Here is a 19,294-nt window from a genome sequence, read left to right as displayed (position 1 = left end):
GTATTAATGTAATTCATCTTTTGTAAATAATGCTTAAAATATATTTACACAAATTGAAGAGAAAAGTCAGATAACTGTATTTTTAGAGGATACACTGATCAAAGCCAGAATGCAGAAAAGCCTTTTTTAGAAAAAAAAAAATCCTAAAAATTATTTTAACTGGATTTCAGTCATATATTCTTGAAAAATACCTTAGATCTAGTATTATGAAATTAGGTATCCTCCATACTATTACTGAACCAAGATTAAAGACCATATTCATTTCACAACGCATGCTATATAGGATGAAATCTTTTTTCCTGGAGTTTTCCTTACCACTGTGAGAGTATTAAATGTTTGAGCAAAAGCAAATGATGACCTTCTTTTCAACTCAGCTGGAGTCCTCTCAACTACTGCTACTATGATGTGTAAGGATAAAGGATACTCTATCAGCACCAAATGAAAAAGACAAATGAGAACTTGGGAATTCTAGACATTACTTTAAAAAAAAAAAAAGCAATGCTCACATAAACCCTCCAAACTAAGTTCAGAAAATAATGACAAATACAACTAAATCTTTCAAGTAAATGCATTCCACCATTATTCTTGGTGATAATGACATAAAAACCTGTTGAACTGAGCAGTAAGCAGGTGTGCCAGCCCAGCAACCTACCTGACAGTGATGTCACATTTGAAGGTTCCCCTTTTCTGTCTTTGACTGGCCAGGAAAGCTATGAGTAGGAACTGATGCTCTACCCAACAACATCATGCCAAAGATGTTCCAGTGAAGTTTGAAAGGATATGCCTGGGTGACTCAGCCAGGAATTAGAGGTGTGCGCGCACACTGGAGGTGTGCCCAGCTCGCACAATGAATACGGTGTAGTTTGATTTCTTGCTCTGCACATATCTCAAGAATGGGGCAGGGGAGGAGAGGGTGGAATCTGCAGCAACTCTTCCACATTTGGCAAAAGACTAACAATATTCAGGCTCTTAATGTATGCTCCTCTGGCTCCATCTGAAGAGCTGTCTCTGAAGTCCAGGACACTAGGCAAAATTTCAGTTCATGCTTCTGAACATGTGACAAATCATTAAGAAAATCAGCATTATCCATGAGCTTACAAATAAAGCATTCCATCTTGATTTCATTTAATAGCACAATCTTCGTAAATTAGCTGACTGTCCTGGAGCAAGTCTGTCTGTCAGGTTATTCAGGACAGCCTATGCTTAAGAACTGGGAAGAGAGAATAATCATGTGGTTTGCATCTGGCCTCAGATGTAATTTGTCCCCACTTCAGAGGGAGATCCATTCAAGCATGTCCACCTGATCTCCAAGCCCCAGGATTAAAACTAGGAAACCCACCACTTCTCAGATTCTTGCCTGAGCTGTTGTGGGGCTTGGTGGTAAAATCAACCTAAGTTTTGCACATCAATGTAACACATGCAGACAATGGCTCTTGTCTTGCTCAGGATCTCATGTCTTCCATGACACTGGATTCTTGCAAGGAACATCAAATTCTCTTTAGTATGACTCAATTCATATAGATGTACACACATTGGATTTGTCCCTCAACACAGGACTGACAAGGGGAGCATGACTCAATTATGACGAAGATGTGAGCGTCGTCTCCTTAAAGTTGACGTCAGGGTCCATCCTTGCTCCTGTCAATCTGGTGGACCTCTTCTCCTTTAATGGCCAACGTCTGACTACTGGATCCAAAATACAGAGTCTGGGGGGAAAGTAAAGTAGTGGAGACCTTCCCCCAACCCTGGGGCTGCGGGGAAGAAGGCAGGGGGCAGAAAATATAGAAAGCTGCCCCTTTCCAGCTGATAAGGGGACTTCATTTGAAATTTATCAGACTAATACTAATCAGAGGCTAAAAGAAGAGACTGAGCCCCTAAGTAGGGTCCAAAGAGCACCTTAGTAGGAATCAATCAGCTCTCGCCCTCCTTTGAGCAGCTGAAACATATTCAGGACTGAGTTTCTTAATAGGAGGTCTGTAGTAGTTCTGCCAGATGATGGCAACAATTTATCTTACCCTCTAATGCACTCATATCAAAACAATTAAATAAATCAAAATTGTCCCCATTTTTAAAAGCCATCAACTGGGCAGTTGATAACCCAATTTCATTTCAGGTTGATTTGCAGGGACATATCCCAGGTGAAGAGGAAAAAATGTGTTAGCCTGCTGATGATGTGTTCCTCTATTTACCGGAAATTCTATTGAACTGTAACATTTAACGAGTTCAACCTAGAGTTTACTTAGGCTATGTCAGCGCAGCTACACCACTGGAGCTCTTCAGTGCAGACACTGCTTACACCGACATGAGGGATTCACCCATCCATGTAGGTACTCTACCTCCCGGAGAGGCCATAGGTAGGTTGATAGAAGAATTCTTCCATGGACCTAGCACTGTCTACATCAGGGGTTAGCTCGGTATAGCTATGTTTCTCAGGGGTATGGATTTTTCACATTCCCCACACGCGTAGCTACACCAATGTAAAATCACTGAGGGTACTACCAAAAAAAAAAAAAAAATCAATCAGTCAGGTTAGGATCTGGGCCCTTAAGTGTGGATCTGCCCCATGAACTTTACCATTTTAACAAAGTATTTTAAGGCTGCAGTGATTTTCCTTGACAGTCCATGAAGAAATTACACAATACTGAACCCACCCTCCACAGTCTGACAAAAATATTCAATCTTCATCTTTAACAGGACTATGGCAAAAAGAGAAGTTTTTAAACTGAATCAGAAATTTAGAGCAAGAGAATAAAAACTCCTACCTGTCGATAGTACTTCTCATACACAGGATTTGCACTGGATAGCTATGAAGAAAGATACAGAAAATTATATGATTAATATGCATAATTGTATCCATTTAATTCACTTTATATGATCAAGTTGCATAATTTAACATGGAAAACTAGACATTTTATACATGTCAAACTGGCTTTTTCTGTCAACTTATAAGATAGTTTACACTGTTGATGTAGCTGTCTTGGTCTCAGAATACAAAGCAGAGAAGTCAGATGTGCTATGAATCACTTTATGGTTTGCAGACTGAATTCCTTAACAACATTCTCTTTAAAAGTTCTTGATATTAAATGCTAGTGGCTTTCACTTTCCGAACTGTCTGCATTAATAAGTAACCCCACTTGGAAGTTATTTAAATATTATTCTCATGTCAGTAACACAGACACCAGCTCCACGCTAGATGAGAGACACAGAGTACATAGGCAAAAAGAAAAGGAGTACTTGTGGCACCTTAGAGACTAACCAATTTATTTGAGCATAAACATCCGACAAAGTGAGCTGTAGCTCACGAAAGCTTATGCTCAAATAAATTGGTTAGTCTCTAAGGTGCCACAAGTACTCCTTTTCTTTTTGCGAATACAGACTAACACTGCTGTTACTCTGAAACCTGTCAGAGTACATAGTGACGCATTTAAACTGCGCAACCCTCAGAACTGCAGGATACCCCAACAGAAATCTATCCCAGTACACAAGTTAGTACAGCACCACTGTGCGTATAATTTACACACTTCTGACACAGGCAGGGTTTTACAGTGGGTATGCTCCACCTGTGCTAGGCTGGCCTGAGCGAACTCCACAATGAAGACAAACTATAAAATGATATTCTAAGAACATAAGAGTGGCCATACTCGGTCAGACCAAAGGTCCATCCAGCCCAGTATCCTGTCTACTGACAGTGACCAATGCCAGGTGCCCCAGAGGGAGTGAACCTAACAGGTAATGATCTAGTGATCTCTCTCCTACCATCCATTTCCACCCTCTGACAAACAGAGGCTAGGGACACCGTTCCTTACCCATCCTGGCTAACAGCCATTAATGGACTTAATCTCCATGAAACTATCCAGAATTTATCCAGTTCTCTTTTTTCTCTCAGAGAAAGGCCTTCAATTCACCTCCCCTACTTGACCAAGAAAGTCTGAGTTGTGTGACTTTTGGTTCTGGGGCAAAGCAAATCTCTTTCTGTGTGTTGTCTGAAACATGTTGGGGAGGCAGGAGAGGGCTATTATGTTTTGGGGACTGCCCTCCCTTTATCCTGAAGAAAGGAGCAAAACTGTAGGTTTTATTAGATGTTTATGCCCTGAAAGGTATGTCTAAACAGCAACTAGGTACCTGCAGCTGTGCGGTGCCAGCTGACTCTGGCTCAAGGGACTTGGGCTGTGGGGCTGTTTCATTGTTGTGTAGACTTCCAGGCTCAGGCTGCAGCCCAGCTCTGGGACCCTCCCACCTCCCAGGGTCCTAGAGTCTAGGCTTCAGCCCAAGCCCAAAAGTCTACACAGCAGTAAAACAGCCCCGCAGCATGAGCCTGCAAGCCCAATTTGGTTGGCATTGGTCAGCAGCTAGACACCTGCAGCTCTGTAGACATACCCTAAGACATGCTGATCGAGCACATTTTTGTAAGGTGTACGACTAGTATTATCAACAAAGGGATAATGGGTTATATTTGCTACCCCTAACTGGGCGTGCCGATTACACTGTGAATCTAGCACCTACACAAATCAGTAAGAAAGCAAAAAGCCATTTCCTCTGAACACAAACCATAAATACTATTCATTCCATGTACAATGCTGATCTTGCAACCTCAAATACGTGCTTATGAGAGTTAAGACTTGACCCAAATATTGTATAATTATAGCATTTATTTCTAATTTCAGATTTAAAAGTCTTGTAAACTTGCATACAAACTGGACACTGGCAAAAATACATAAGCAATTGTAGGAAATATTTTACTATAGTATATTACAAGATGGGTATTATAGGTTTAAATCTATTTCTCTTGTAATAACACTTCATACTGTAGCCTCTTTGGCCCAGTGGTTAGCCAATATTTGGGGCCTTGCTGGGTTGTTTCCATTGGAAGGAGAAATTGATTAAAAGAGTAAAGAATTTATTTGGTGCACTGCTGTTTATTGGTGAAGAACATATGCAAAGTCCACTTTTCCTGACCACAGTAGAAACAGATGACTGGACAAAGTTTCCTTGTTCAGAAATCCAACTACTGGGGACCACCTATGCTATCCCAAAAAGTGAGGCTCAGGAATCAAAACAAATAGAAGTAGACAACTGGAGAACATTGTATCAATAAAAACGATTGAGTTACTAAGCAAACTATTTGGGAAGTACAGTAACTCCCCACTTAACGTCCTATCGCTTAACGTTGTTTCTATCTTATGTCCCTGCTCCATTATAGAACATGCTCATTCAAAAGTTATGCAATACTCCGCTGTAAAGTTGTTTGGCTGCCTGCTTTGTCCACAGCTGGCAGCCCCCGTGGATCAGCACCTTCCCCCTGCTGCCCCCGCCTCCTGCCCACAGCAGTCAGCTGGTTTGCGGCGTTCAGGAGGGAGGAGCGAGGACTCCGCGTGCAGGCTCCCCCCCACCTCCCCTGCCTCCTGAACGCCACAAACCAGCTGATCGCCACAGGCAGGAGAGGGAGGGGAAGGGAGCAAGGACGTGGTGGCATGCGGAGTAAAGGGAGAGGAGGTAGAAAGAGGGGGAGAAGAGGTGGGTTAAGGGTGGGGGTTTGGGGGAAGGGCTGGAGTGGGCGGGCCAAGAGTTGAGCCCCCTAACCCCGGAAAAGCTGATGCCTGTGCTTGCAAGAACAGCAAGAGGAGCAGCAAGACAATCCACTCTCTAACTCCACCACCTCAACCAAGCTTCATACTCAGCAATGACGACTGTAGTATTAAATTGTTTCTTTAAAATTGTTTAAAACTTATACCTGTATTAAATTGCTCGTTTAAAATTGATTAACGTGTATAACACGCCTTTTGTCTGGCAAAAAAAAAAATTCCCTGGAACCTAACCCCCCGCCCTTTACATTAATTCTTATGGGAAAATTGGATTCACTTAACATCGTTTCACTTAAAGTTGTATTTTTCAGGAATATAACTACAACGTTAAGTGAGGAGTTTCTGTATTAACATTTGAATATTTGTTTTCTTTTCCATAACCCAACTATTTGTAGCAGGAGTTGAATTCAGACCACTGGGTTTGGACTGAAGGTGTTTGCAGCAATAGCCAGAGTTGTCACGCAGTATCACACTACCTCAGATCTTTTTATGGCCAGGTTCCCCATTAGGATTTAAGTGAAACTGACTCAAGGAATCTAAAACTGACTTAGGGAATGTAAGACAACACATACAGGAGAATGTTGCTACACTGACTTCTTTAAGGAATGTTTTTAGAACATTGGTGTTAGATCATTGATGTTATTTACTATGAATTTCCTTTCCCACTTAATCTGCTACCAAATATCTAAAAAGGGGCACCATGTTCAAGCAATTTATAAACTGTTTGTTAATTCTATCGGCTTAATGAAAGCTTGCCTAGTTTACTTCTGAACTAATGCTCAGAGAACTTCACTGCTGTGAGATTTGACAATGTTTACAGAAGTGTATTATTTTTATTACTGTAGCATCTAGGAGCCCTAGTCATAGACCAAGACGCCGCTGTTACATGCTGTACAAAACACAGTCCCCGCCTCAGGGGAATTACAATGCAAGTACAAAACAACAAACAGATGGATATGGATAGATGGGGAGTACAGGTAAACAATGAGACAATATTGGTCAGCATGACAGGCGGGTAGAGTGGTTAGTATTTATGTTAATAGAGAATATAGTAATGTGAAAAGTTTTCACTATTCCACACTGATCACAGCTAAATTGGATCTTTCTTGCTAACTGCAGCTAAAAAATGTGGTGTTATATTTGTATTCCATATACAATGTTTTCTAGTCTAGTCAAGTTTCAAACAGACTGCTTAAAATGTTGCCTGTAAAGATTTTAAATACCCCATTGTCAGAATGAGTAAGCCTAAAATCTGGGTGGCTACATTTGTGTTGCTTCAAGTAAACACTTTATAATACAGAGACATCCCTCTTAAACATCTTACTATCTCATTTGGGTCAAACCCACAGGAACCCTAAAATAGTTTGCAAATACAGCCAAATTAAAATTACAAACAAAATTCTGGAACAAAACTAGCTAGTGAGTGCAAAGAAATAAAAGCCACAAAACTGAAAGTGTTTTAAAGCATCAAGTCTACATTTGCCTTTCCTGTCCCATCTTCCCTTTCCCTCCCCCAAGAGAGGGATCATTAATCTGCCATCTAGATGCACTACAAAACAAAGTCATACTTCTGTTCAGCAAAACACTATTCCAGCCAAACCTATCATTGTTAGTCTTGGACAGGAAACACATGCATGTTCAGGTCCTGGAACTACAAATACTTTACAAATTCAAAATAAACTTTTTATTCAACACTCATAGTACAAGCCAACAAAAATTCTCTCTAGATATCCGATTTTGGGGCTCATTTTCATTATAACATCAGTACAACCACAGTACAATGAAATTTCCCGTGAAAGTGGATAGTTTGGAAGACAGTTTCATTTTACTGGCAACAGACTTCATAGTTTTCCCATAAAGGAATACTGAGAATAAAGGTGAGTTACAGAAGATGACCTGAGTAACTTTTTCCTTACATCAATATATTATAAGAGTATTTTGAATTCTTGAGTGCCAGTTAGGAATTTTGACGGGTAACACTTCTTCACATAACTGGAATTTGCACATACAGTTGCAGAGTACAAATTGTGGACTCATTTTCAGTGTGAATAGTCAGATTCCACTGCCCATAAAAAAATTAAAATACACCATTGTAAATTCCATTAAAAATTAATTACTTTAACATTAACATCTGTTCCAGTAATTACCCTGCAAAGATTACAGTTTGTGTTGAGAATGTCTGGCCCTTACAGAGTCCTAACCTAGGAAATGAAGGCCAGCTTTATAGCCATCTGTCTCTTTGTCTTTCTGGCTTCAGTCAATCAGCCCATTATATCCTTTCATGTTTTTAATCCATCACTATCACCCCCACTATTACATAGGGATGTATTTTAAGTCATTAAAACAGTTTTTCCCCTTTAGCCTCTGTCTAACAGGAAGCAAAGAAACACCAACACCATCTACCCATGAAAAAAGAAAAGAAAAGAAACTAAACAAGCTAATATTTTGCAGTTTTCTCCATCTATCTCAATGTGAGACTGAAATACTATATTCTGCCTCCACGTGAAGGCATGCGAGATTAATATTAGTACTTCCAGACCCACATCATTCCAAGATTGCATAATCTAGAAATGAGCAAACACTGCTTACTTTTGCCAGTGCTGAAAGAGACCCAGAACACTAAAGTAGTATTCCCTAAAGAACAGTGAGAGTGCCAGCTCTCCATTTATATGACGTAGGGGAAAAGTGGAAGAAAGAACCAGTTCTGCAGTCAGATTCTCTGTCCTTTCCATTGGGCTCCATATTAAACTTCAGGAAAGGGGCCTGATATACTAGTCTTCTGAATTAACCTCTCAGTGGCTCTCCCCCTTGAGATATCTTTTCCACAGTGGTGGATTGTTCACACATAGTGATGCACTGATTAATTAGGCTCAATACAAGTGAAGGACACATGAAAACTGAGGAATCTTCACACAAAATTAACTGCAAGTCCAAAAAAATCAGTTTTAAAAAGTGTTTACACTCTATTGGGCTTCTCTAGTACAACTCTGTACAGGTTTATAGAATTGAGAGGGGGAAAAAAACACTAGGTCAGCCCCTCTCTCTCCTTGGCAACGTAGGACAGTTCTCTATTCTACTGTTTTGCACTGTAGTTTGAAGCGTTTAAAGAGAAAAGGTTTCCCACCACTTCCCTTACCATAGCCAAGTACAGCGCAGCTTCAGGATGTTTTTCTTGATTTTCAGCCTAAAATTTTCCCTTCCTAATTTCATCCTATTAAGCCTAGTTAGACCCCCCTTTTTATAATGCTACATAATTCCACTTTGCCTGCAACTCTTATAATATTCAAGTATTTGTACAGGGTTCTTCAGACTTTAGGTGCTTGTAAGATATTTACAAATATTTAAATGTCTGGCTTGGATATAGTCTGGAGAACACTGTACGAATATCTGAAGGATTGTCTTTTATTGCTGTCATATGATAGACAACACATGTCTAGTTTGGTGTCCACTATCCTCTCAGAGACCTTGTCTACATCAGAAAAAAAAAAAATTGTTGTTTTTTTGCATCAGTGAAGCCCTATCAGTGGTAGCAACAGAGGAACAGTATTGTAGACTGGGTAGGCCATTTTCCCCACCCTCAAGATGTTCTTTAGTCCTGTGTAGGCTTAGGGAAAGGCAGCTTAATATTTTTGCTTTCCATTTTTCTTGTTCCCTTCATACATGTTTTTCTTCAATTAATTTTTCCTAAAAATATATTCACTTGCATTTTCCTAATCAGTCATTTTATTGATTTTTGCCCATTTCTCTAATTTTTATGCTACATACAAAAGGTTAAAAAAAGTTACAGTGGAATCCTCTTATAGGCCAGAGGTAATTCTCAACACCAAACCAATCCAGAAAATTTTATTCAAAGCAAAGATTCACTATAACCTTAACAATGTCAATATACAGTGCATTTAAAAGATTTGAAACTTTCATTCTACTTCACTGTAACTCAACTGTACACCTACAGAACAGTACACTAGAGCATTTCTGCAACTGAATTTAGACAGTGTAATGACATTCTTCATCTCTTTTACACAAGGTAACCATGTTTTGATTTCTTGTTATGCAATCCCCCATACATACCACCACGATAATCAATGCTGGACTATAAAGCCCACCTAAAATGAAAAAGTGGACTAAATGTTACTTAATATTGAGCAGTTCTAAAGTTTTCAATATTGTTTTCAGGGATTAAAGTAAGGGGTGTGTTGGCGAGCACAGCTCCTGCTCACTAAAAGCAGAGACACCGCTCCCTCTCCTCTTTGGCTGATTCAGCAACTTGCTTTCCTGTCTGTAGCTCACGAAAGCTCATGCTCAAATAAATTGGTTAGTCTCTAAGGTGCCACAAGTACTCCTTTTCTTTTTGCAATCTACTTTAAGTGGCTATTTTACCTTTTAATGGCGGGGGGGGGGGAACCTTAGAGATTTGCAGTTTTCCACAGTGGACACAGAGCACTTGCACTGAGACACACACTGATAAGGTTCTCCCTTACTCTTGCCAAAATGACACAGTCTTAATGCCAGATAGTAAAGCAAAATTCTGAATTTTGTCATTTTGCAGATTTATTGGGTATATGAGAGACATGGCTGAGAGTTATACAGAAAAAGTAAGTTGATTGGTTAGCTGTACCTCAGGTGCATGTTACCACATACCTAGTTCGTTGAAATATACTAACATGAAATCTACTGCTTATGTGTTCCAACAGTAAAGGGTATCCAAGGGTTCTATAATTACACATCCACGTTTGTACTCAGCAGGCCTATCCAGAGACCTGCTTTATGCCACAAAGTGTATGTATAATTATAAATGCAACAGTGACACCATACTTAATTTTATACTGAGATTTACACTTGAAGTAGGACAAAATCTCGTTTCACATCATAATTTAATATAGTTTCCAAAATTGGCACAATACAGGACAATCACATTTGCCATGTCATTTTTAAAAGAAAAATATTTACTAACTTCTGCAAAGGAAATATTTGAACGTACTTCCTTTTTAAAATGTTGCTCTCCCCCCCACACACACACACTTGTGTTTCTCTCACTAAATAACCAGTTCCAACCCACTCCAAGTTTCCTCCTCTCTCTCTTCCTCCCCTCCCATTCCCAGAGTGACACCACACATAGGACACTTTTTAAACTTTAACTTAAACAGTGGCCTTACTTTTCAAAAATAGTGATCTTTGAGTCCCCACCCTAGGACACCTTAAATAGGCCTGATTCTCAGAGGGTAGGAGCTCAGAACTTTCCGAATATCTTTAAGGTTACTTACCACAAAATTGGAGGTACCCCAAATCACTAGTCACTTCTAGGGTGAACAGATGTCCCAATAAAATAAAGAGAAGCCAAGTAGTTCCGATACATATCTTATTCAGTAGGAAATAAGATAGTCTCAACGGTATTCATTACTCCATACAAGGGCTTGCTAATACTGGAAATTCTCACCAATATTCAGGCAATAAATTTAGAAGATGAAAACATTAATCAGAAGTTTGTCTAAACCCTGAAAGTTGCCAAACTTCTCAAAGCTCCTATGCTCTCATCAGGTTAGCCTTTTATCTCCTGTAGCTATCCATATTCAACTAGTATACAACACAAATACCACCACTCCAAATACCCAGACCAAAAGGCACAACAGCTTCCAACCATTTCACCCTGAAGTGAATAGTCCAACATCATCTTGCTATCTTTGTAAATAAAATACAGTTCATAAGAAAAAAAATAGGCTTTTCAGGTCAATCCCCCTAGAGAGTTTATTCTTCGGTAATATGCTCATGTTCTTATCTTAATTTAAAGAATACTTAAGATGATATTTCAACTTATGTCAATACTTTTATACTACCCTTTAAAGGTCTAATAGTCTCAAGCTACCTGCTAATTGCTTAGAGAGGAGTTGTAATAGCTTGAAAACAAAGAAGAAATTAATAAATGGGGTCAGCTTAAGAGATCGGTCCATGCTTGAAAGATCACGCACAATTACCTAACATAAAGGCATATGATTCAGTCATTGCCCACCCCCCACCCCGCATTGAATCAAAGGTTGTTACATGCCTTGAAAATCAGTGGAAAGTGCTAATTTTGAACATGTTACCGGGGCCTTTTTACAAGACAAAGAGCAGCCTTTTTTTAAAGGTTGAAATGCTAGAACCCCAATCTCTTGCCTACCTTAAATATATGTTTATGGCTGTTACGTTACTAAAGGAAAACAACTCACCAAGAATTAAGGCAGGTCACTGCTACTTTCTCTTTGGTTTAGGCATACATATGCCTGTCACACCATCTCTCCACAATTCTGCGAGCAGGATGGATTTTAAGAGCCTACTGCTTCTAAGAACTGAGCAACATGCATGAAGTGGAACCTGTAGACCAACACACTGGGTCTAATGTTATGCCATGTAGCAGTCTGAGGGGGCAGCAGGTTATCATTACTGAACTACATTGGTAACTGTGATAACTCAAGGGAGTATGCTACTGTAGAGTCACTTCAGTACAAGAGCCACCACCCGTCTGACTCCTGCAATGAGGAACTCCTGCTTCGGCCCCCGGGGCTCAGGCTTCGGCCCTGGAAGCCAGCAAGTCTAACGCCAGCCCTGGCGTCCCCATTAAAACAGGGTCATGACCCACAGTCTGAGAACTGCTTTAGTTCATCAAATTATCATAATTTTCCACGTTTCAGATGAAGACACAAATCCCCCCAATCACATACATCATCCCCCCTCCTATTATTGTTCCCAATGCTGAACACTTCAACTTTATTATCTACAGCAGGGGTTCTCAACCTTTTTCTTTCTGAGGCCTTTCCCCCCCCCCATCCTATAAAAACTCCACAGCCCACTTGTGCCACAACTGTTTTTCTGCATATTAAAGCCAGGACCAGAGTTAGGGGCTAGCAACCAGAACAACTGCTCAGGGCCCCGTGCCACAGGGGACCCCGTGAAGCTAAGCTGCTCAGGCTGCAGCTCCAGTTGGCAGGATTTGGGGCCCCGGGGCTTTGGCTTTCTGCCCTGGGCCTCAGGGAGTCCAATGCTGGCCCTGCTTGGTGGACCCCCTGCAGCCTGCTTGTGGCCTCCCAGGGGCCCCGGAGCCCTGCTCGAGAAGCACGGCTCTACGGAGGCCTTTCCGCCCGGCTCAACGCCGACCGGCCCATGCCCTGCAGAGCGAGCAGGGCACAGCACAGTCCACACCGAGGGCAGCGCTTCAGGGAGGGCCAGTGTGGTCCACCATTCACCTCCCCGGCACCACCAGGGCTTGGACTTCGGGAGTGGCCTCTCCTCAGAGGAGACAGCGAGAGGAGAGATTACTGGCGGCCTAGAACAAGGGAAGGGGGCACAGAACTAAGGCAAGAGTAGTCAAGGGTTACCGGGGGGCAAGGCAGGGCGCGGGGCCAGGGGTTACCGGGCCGGGGCGCGGTGGGGCTGGGGTGCAACAAGGCGCAGGGGTTACGGGAGGGAGAAGACGTGGGTTACCTCAGGTTACCGGGGTGGGGGAGGGGGGCATGGCAGGACGCAGGTTCCCGGGGCGGGGAGAGCATGGCCCGGGGCCAGGGGTTACCGGGGGGCGCGGTGGGGCAGGGGTTACTCAGGGTTACCGGAGGGCGCGGAGGGACGGGGGTGAACGGGACGGGCGGGCGCAGGGGTTAGCGGGGGACCGCGGGGGGACGGCGGTTACCGGCACGGGGAGCCGAAGGACTCAGCTGCTCTCCCCCCGGAGCGGGAGGCAGGTCGGGGCGCCGCCAGCCCCTGAGTGACACTGCAGGCCGGGGAGCCCCGACCCCCCCGCCGCGAGGGGCACTGCAGGCCTCGGCCCCCGCCGGGGAAGGATCCCGGGGCTCGGCAGGGCGAGTGCCGAGCGGCCGGGCCGGAGGCAGTTACCTGGGTCAGGGAGAGATGGGAGGCCATGCTGCTTCCATCATGCACCGGCCGGGCAACAAGAAGCCGGAGCCGACGCGGGGCCCGGACCCTCACTCGCCAACTTCAGCAACTTCCCGATCCGGAGCCAGGCCCCGCCCGCAGCAAAACCTGGCGCCGGATCCCGGCCCCCTGACTCGGCGCCTCCAGCCGTCCCGTGCGGCTACTGCAAAACCCGGGCCGGATTTCCCCCCCCCCGACTCGGCGCCTCCAGCCCTCCCGTGCTAGGGCTACTGCAAAACCCGGGCCGGATTTCCCCCCCTGACTCGGCGCCTCCAGCCGTCCCGTGCGGCTACTGCAAAACCCGGGCCGGATTTCCCCCCCTGACTCGGCGCCTCCAGCCGTCCCGTGCGGCTACTGCAAAACCCGGGCCGGATTTCCCCCCCTGACTCGGCGCCTCCAGCCGTCCCGTGCGGCTACTGCAAAACCCGGGCCGGATTTCCCCCCCTGACTCGGCGCCTCCAGCCGTCCCGTGCGGCTACTGCAAAACCCGGGCCGGATTTCCCCCCCTGACTCGGCGCCTCCAGCCCTCCCGTGCTAGGGCTACTGCAAAACCCGGGCCGGATTTCCCCCCCTGACTCGGCGCCTCCAGCCCTCCCGTGCTAGGGCTACTGCAAAACCCGGGCCGGATTTCCCCCCCTGACTCGGCGCCTCCAGCCCTCCCGTGCTAGGGCTACTGCAAAACCCGGGCCGGATTTCCCCCCCTGACTCGGCGCCTCCAGCCCTCCCGTGCTAGGGCTACTGCAAAACCCGGGCCGGATTTCCCCCCCTGACTCGGCGCCTCCAGCCGTCCCGTGCGGCTACTGCAAAACCCGGGCCGGATTTCCCCCCCTGACTCGGCGCCTCCAGCCGTCCCGTGCGGCTACTGCAAAACCCGGGCCGGATTTCCCCCCCCCCGACTCGGCGCCTCCAGCCGTCCCGTGCTAGGGCTACTGCAAAACCCGGGCCGGATTTCCCCCCCTGACTCGGCGCCTCCAGCCGTCCCGTGCGGCTACTGCAAAACCCGGGCCGGATTTCCCCCCCCCCCGACTCGGCGCCTCCAGCCCTCCCGTGCTAGGGCTACTGCAAAACCCGGGCCGGATTTCCCCCCCTGACTCGGCGCCTCCAGCCGTCCCGTGCGGCTACTGCAAAACCTGGCGCCGGATCCTGCCCCCCTGATCTGGAGCCTCCAGCCCTCAGCACTTGGGCAGCTGCCTCTAAACCGGGAGCTGGAGTATTTGACTTGAATCAGCCAGCCTTTCTTCCCTTGTACTTGTAACATTCGCTGCAGTGAAATCTCCATTGGTCCCATGCTCCTAACCCTCCTTCTGTCTTGGTTATTTCAGCCCCTGTTCCCCATGTCCTGGAGAGCTCCCAATATGCTGCTGGCTTAGGTAAGGGCTTCAAAGACTTTAAGGCCATAAGGGACCATCATGATGGTCTAGTAAGTTGGAGCTCCTACATAAGGCAGGCTGTAAACTTAACAGAACCAGGAGAAAATCACAGGAGGCTCCAATGCAATGTGCTGATGTGAAGCATCCTACCCGCACTCTCATCATCAACAGACATAGTCTTTGAGTTCAGCCTCCTACCTCTTTCTTTCTCCCTCCGTCTGTCACCGGCAGGAAATGGGGTACCTCTGTGCATGCCCTCCCTCAACTCCTGGGGGCATACAAGGGCTGCTCTGTCTTTCACCTGCTGATAACAACAATCCCCAGCAGCAGGGATTGCTCGGGCACAAGGTACTCTTGCTACCATTGCTCACTGCCCCAACAATGGTCATTTAAACAGATTTCCTGCACTTTTGCACCACCAGAGTGTTGGGACATTGTTGCAGAGTTCATTCAGTGGGGAGAGCGAATAGAAATCGTTCTTATTTTTAGATTTTAACCAAAGATGGATCAGACTCCAATAGAAATCTTTCATTCACTCAGTGCAGTGAGAGAGAATTACCAAAACCTGCGCTTATCTGCCAGAGGGTTTTCACAGTCCATTTTTTCCTTCCTCTGCTCTTTCTTCTATTGCTCTCTCCCTTTTTCTTTCTTTCTTCACTTCACTGAGTATGCTCATCCCAGCTGTCATACTCCAAATCCCCATCCTATCATTTCTCAACTACCAATCCCAACAGTTTTATTGCAACTGCCTGGTTCCAACTGCCTTTCCCAACTGCCAATCCCAAATGGAATTTCCTACTATCATTCCACAGCTGCCAAGTTCCAAATGTCATTCCTAATTGCCACGAAATCTTCAGGTTTCCTCATTCCACTCATTTTATGTCAAAGGGCATCTGCTTGTTGCAGAAGAGGAATATAATTATATAAACTCCATGTAAATATCTTGTTAGCTTTGCACCATCCACTCCATCCTGGAAAATTCAGTAATGGATTTGCAGTTTACCTTAACCATAATTATCAACTTTCCCTTGGCACTTCAGTACTTCTATTGTGTTCCACTGCCTACCCTACAGCAACAGTATTTTTGCTGTGCAGATTTGATACAACTCAGAGTCACTCTGCTTCTTTTTTGTACAATACCATGGGGGGGGGGGGGTTCAGTCTGGTGTTCATGTATGCAGGAGGGATCAGTATAGACTAATTTTCTGGCACTGTGAGGGGATCAGGGAGCATGAAATGCACATTTAGATGAATGGAAATATGGCAGTTAGATTTTGTTTTGAATACCTTGTGACTAGTATAAGGAAGTATGCTTTACTGATTTGTCTCAGCCACAGCAACAGCAAGGAGAAATTATTGAGAGAGGAAAGAATGTAGAACACAAACAATGTAATTATAAGTAATTATTCACACAGTTTTGAACACCATCAGCCAATGACAAGCTTCCTTGTATTTAACCTTTCTGTACTCCATTCCTCTTGAACAAAGTCCCTAAAAGTATAAGTATCTCTTTAGTTACCTTAAAAAGAAAAGGAGGTCTTATGGAGCCTTCGAGACTAACAAATTTATTTGAGCATAAGCTTTTGTGAGCTACAGCTGAATGCATCCGATGAACTGAGCTGTAGCTCACGAAAGCTTATGCTCAAATAAATTGGTTAGTCTCTAAGGTACCACAAGTCCTCCTTTTCTTTTTGTGGATACAGACTAACACGGCTGCTACTCTGAAACCTTAGTTACCTTGGTTATCCTCTCTTGAGAACAAAATGGAATGACATCCAAAAATTAGTGTCTGAAAAGTGAACTGTGAGATGTATACCTGCAACCATCTCAGCCGGAGCTAAAAGTATAGAGCCTGTTTAGTGATTGGCTGAGAGCTGCACAAGACGGACTAGGGAGGTCTGATTTTCCATTGATTTACATATTGGTCTTAATCCTTAGTCTTGTCACAGGAAACACTCACTCTTGCCTCCTCTTTGCTGCTCTGGCGATTAATTCTTTGCTGGTCTGGCACCCTCTTCTATCAATAGTTCACATGTCCTGCTGCCAGATGAAAAGCCTCTCTCTGTGTGATTCAGGGTGCTCTCTTTTCATTGCTTGGCCTTCCAGGCAGGTCATTATAGTCCTTCCTTTTCAGGGTACCAAAGTCCCACTGAATGACTGTCCTAAGCACTGTCTGCTCCACTGCCTCGTCTGTGCAACTTCCCCAATGGCTAGTAGGGGGACCTGGTTTGACCACTACTTTTTCATCCCAGGGGCCCTACTAGCCACAGGGGAAGTCACACAGACTAGGCAGTTGAGCAGAAGACTGGCTAGGGCAATCGTCCAGTGGGTCAACGCCAGTTGACTAATAATCCCTACTCTGTTTTGAAAAGGCTGCCTGGTGTCACTGTGAATACTTCCTGAGGTGCTTTGATCCTTGAAGAGGGCAAAAAGTCTCTGAACAGGAGTCTATCTCAGTTGGACTCTCTGGGCAGAGTTCATGGGTACCTCCAAAGGACTACTTAAAAACGGGGGTGTAGCACAGGAGAGGCAGGCTGGGACATAGCCAAGATGAGGCTGGAGCACGTGGCCTTCTGCCCAGTCATCAGCTGGAACAGCTGTCCCTATAGGATCACTTGCTACCACTGTAACTTAGAGCAGTCCTTAGGCTGCTCCAAGTTACACCAGGTCCAAAATGGCTCCCTAGATCAGGGAGGATGGCTTTAAGAGCCACATTCCCTTCATAGAATCATAGAATATCAGGGTTGGAAGGGACCCCAGAAGGTCATCTAGTCCAACCCCCTGCTCGAAGCAGGACCAATTCCCAGTTAAATCATCCCAGCCAGGGTTTTGTCAAGCCTGACCTTAAAAACTCTAAGGAAGGAGATTCTACCACCTCCCTAGGTAACGCATTCCAGTGTTTCACCACCCTCTTAGTGAAAAAGTTTTTCCTAATATCCAATCTAAACCTCCCCCACTGCAACTTGAGACCATTACTCCTCGTTCTGTCATCTGCTACCATTGAGAACAGTCTAGAGCCATCCTCTTTGGAACCCCCTTTCAGGTAGTTGAAAGCAGCTATCAAATCCCCCCTCATTCTTCTCTTCTGCAGGCTAAACAATCCCAGCTCCCTCAGCCTCTCCTCATAACTCTTGTGTTCCAGTCCCCTAATCATTTTTGTTGCCCTTTGCTGGACTCTCTCCAATTTATCCACATCCTTCTTGAAGTGTGGGGCCCAAAACTGGACACAGTACTCCAGATGAGGCCTCACCAATGTCGAATAGAGGGGAACGATCACATCCCTCGATCTGCTCGCTATGCCCCTACTTATACATCCCAAAATGCCATTGGCCTTCTTGGCAACAAGGGCACACTGCTGACTCATATCCAGCTTCTCGTCCACTGTCACCCCTAGGTCCTTTTCCGCAGAACTGCTGCCTAGCCATTCGGTCCCTAGTCTGTAGCTGTGCATTGGGTTCTTCCGTCCTAAGTGCAGGACCCTGCACTTATCCTTATTGAACCTCATCAGATTTCTTTTGGCCCAATCCTCCAATTTGTCTAGGTCCTTCTGTATCCTATCCCTCCCCTCCAGCGTATCCACCACTCCTCCCAGTTTAGTATCATCCGCATCCTTCCTTTGGCACAAGTGAGGATTTAGCCCATTGTGTAGTCAGTCATTTATACCAGGCAATGTGATAGTAAAATGCTACCATTCTGGTTTGGTAGCATTTTACAGCCACTTTAGACTCCCCCACAGCTCAGGTATATGTCTACACAATGTATAAAGCAATGAAGAATCAGGGCCAAGTACTACTGTCCCTCTCAGAAAGCTTTGAAGTATGCTATAGGGATAAAATTAGGAATCAATTGCTGATCTAAAAATTACAGACTCTGCAGGTATTATATGTGGAATCTGACACATGGTAGATAATTCAGCAAGAGAGTCAGAATGCCCATGAACTACATGAAGACTATTCTATTATTAGGTTGATTCTACAACTTTCCCCATTCAATATTAATTCTCTTTGTACAATAGATAGACGCACACTTTGCTTCTCTACAAAAGAAAAAGGACACTAAACTTTCTAAACTACTACATGCTACAAGGGGCCACAGCAATGGTTCCCTCAACCCACCTAGCAATATTGTTAACCTATCCAACTATACTCTCAGCCCAGCAGAAGGAGCTGTTCTATCTCGGGGCCTCTCCTTCTGCCCCTCCACCCCCACGAACATGATACAGTTCTGTGGTGACCTAGAATCCTATTTTCGACGTCTCCGACTCAAGGAATATTTCCAAAATACCTCTGAACAGCATACTAATCCACAGAGGTCTCCCAACCAACACTACAGAAAGAGGGATTCTAGGTGGACTCCTCCTGAAGGTCGAAACAGCAGACTGGACTTCTACATAGAGTGCTTCCGCCGACGTGCACGGGCTGAAATTGTGGAAAAGCAGCATCA

General features: G+C 44.7%; 1 protein-coding gene across 6 annotated transcripts in view; it reads right to left on the bottom strand.

Annotated features, from left to right (window-relative positions):
* Nucleotides 1-13,619, bottom strand: part of EPS15 (epidermal growth factor receptor pathway substrate 15) — a 111,302-nt gene extending 97,683 nt beyond the window's left edge. For 2 of the 6 annotated variants that reach the window (XM_078854126.1, XM_073357728.2), the window contains exons 1-2: nucleotides 13,443-13,619; nucleotides 2,763-2,804 (exon numbers count right to left, since the gene is read on the bottom strand). In XM_078854126.1, coding sequence (XP_078710252.1) covers nucleotides 2,763-2,804; nucleotides 13,443-13,469 — 69 coding nt within the window. In that variant the 5' untranslated portion in view covers nucleotides 13,470-13,619. The remainder of the gene's footprint in view (nucleotides 1-2,762; nucleotides 2,805-13,442) is intronic. The other 4 variants (XM_078854124.1, XM_078854125.1, XM_073357729.2 and 1 more) reach the window with 3 other exon arrangements.
* Nucleotides 13,620-19,294: the final 5,675 nt, after the last annotated feature.

This window comes from Lepidochelys kempii, chromosome 8 (assembly GCF_965140285.1).
Source record: "Lepidochelys kempii isolate rLepKem1 chromosome 8, rLepKem1.hap1, whole genome shotgun sequence".
Taxonomy (NCBI): domain Eukaryota; kingdom Metazoa; phylum Chordata; order Testudines; family Cheloniidae; genus Lepidochelys; species Lepidochelys kempii.
Note: the sequence above shows the minus strand (reverse complement) of the source record. Positions and strands in the feature narration are given on the sequence as shown.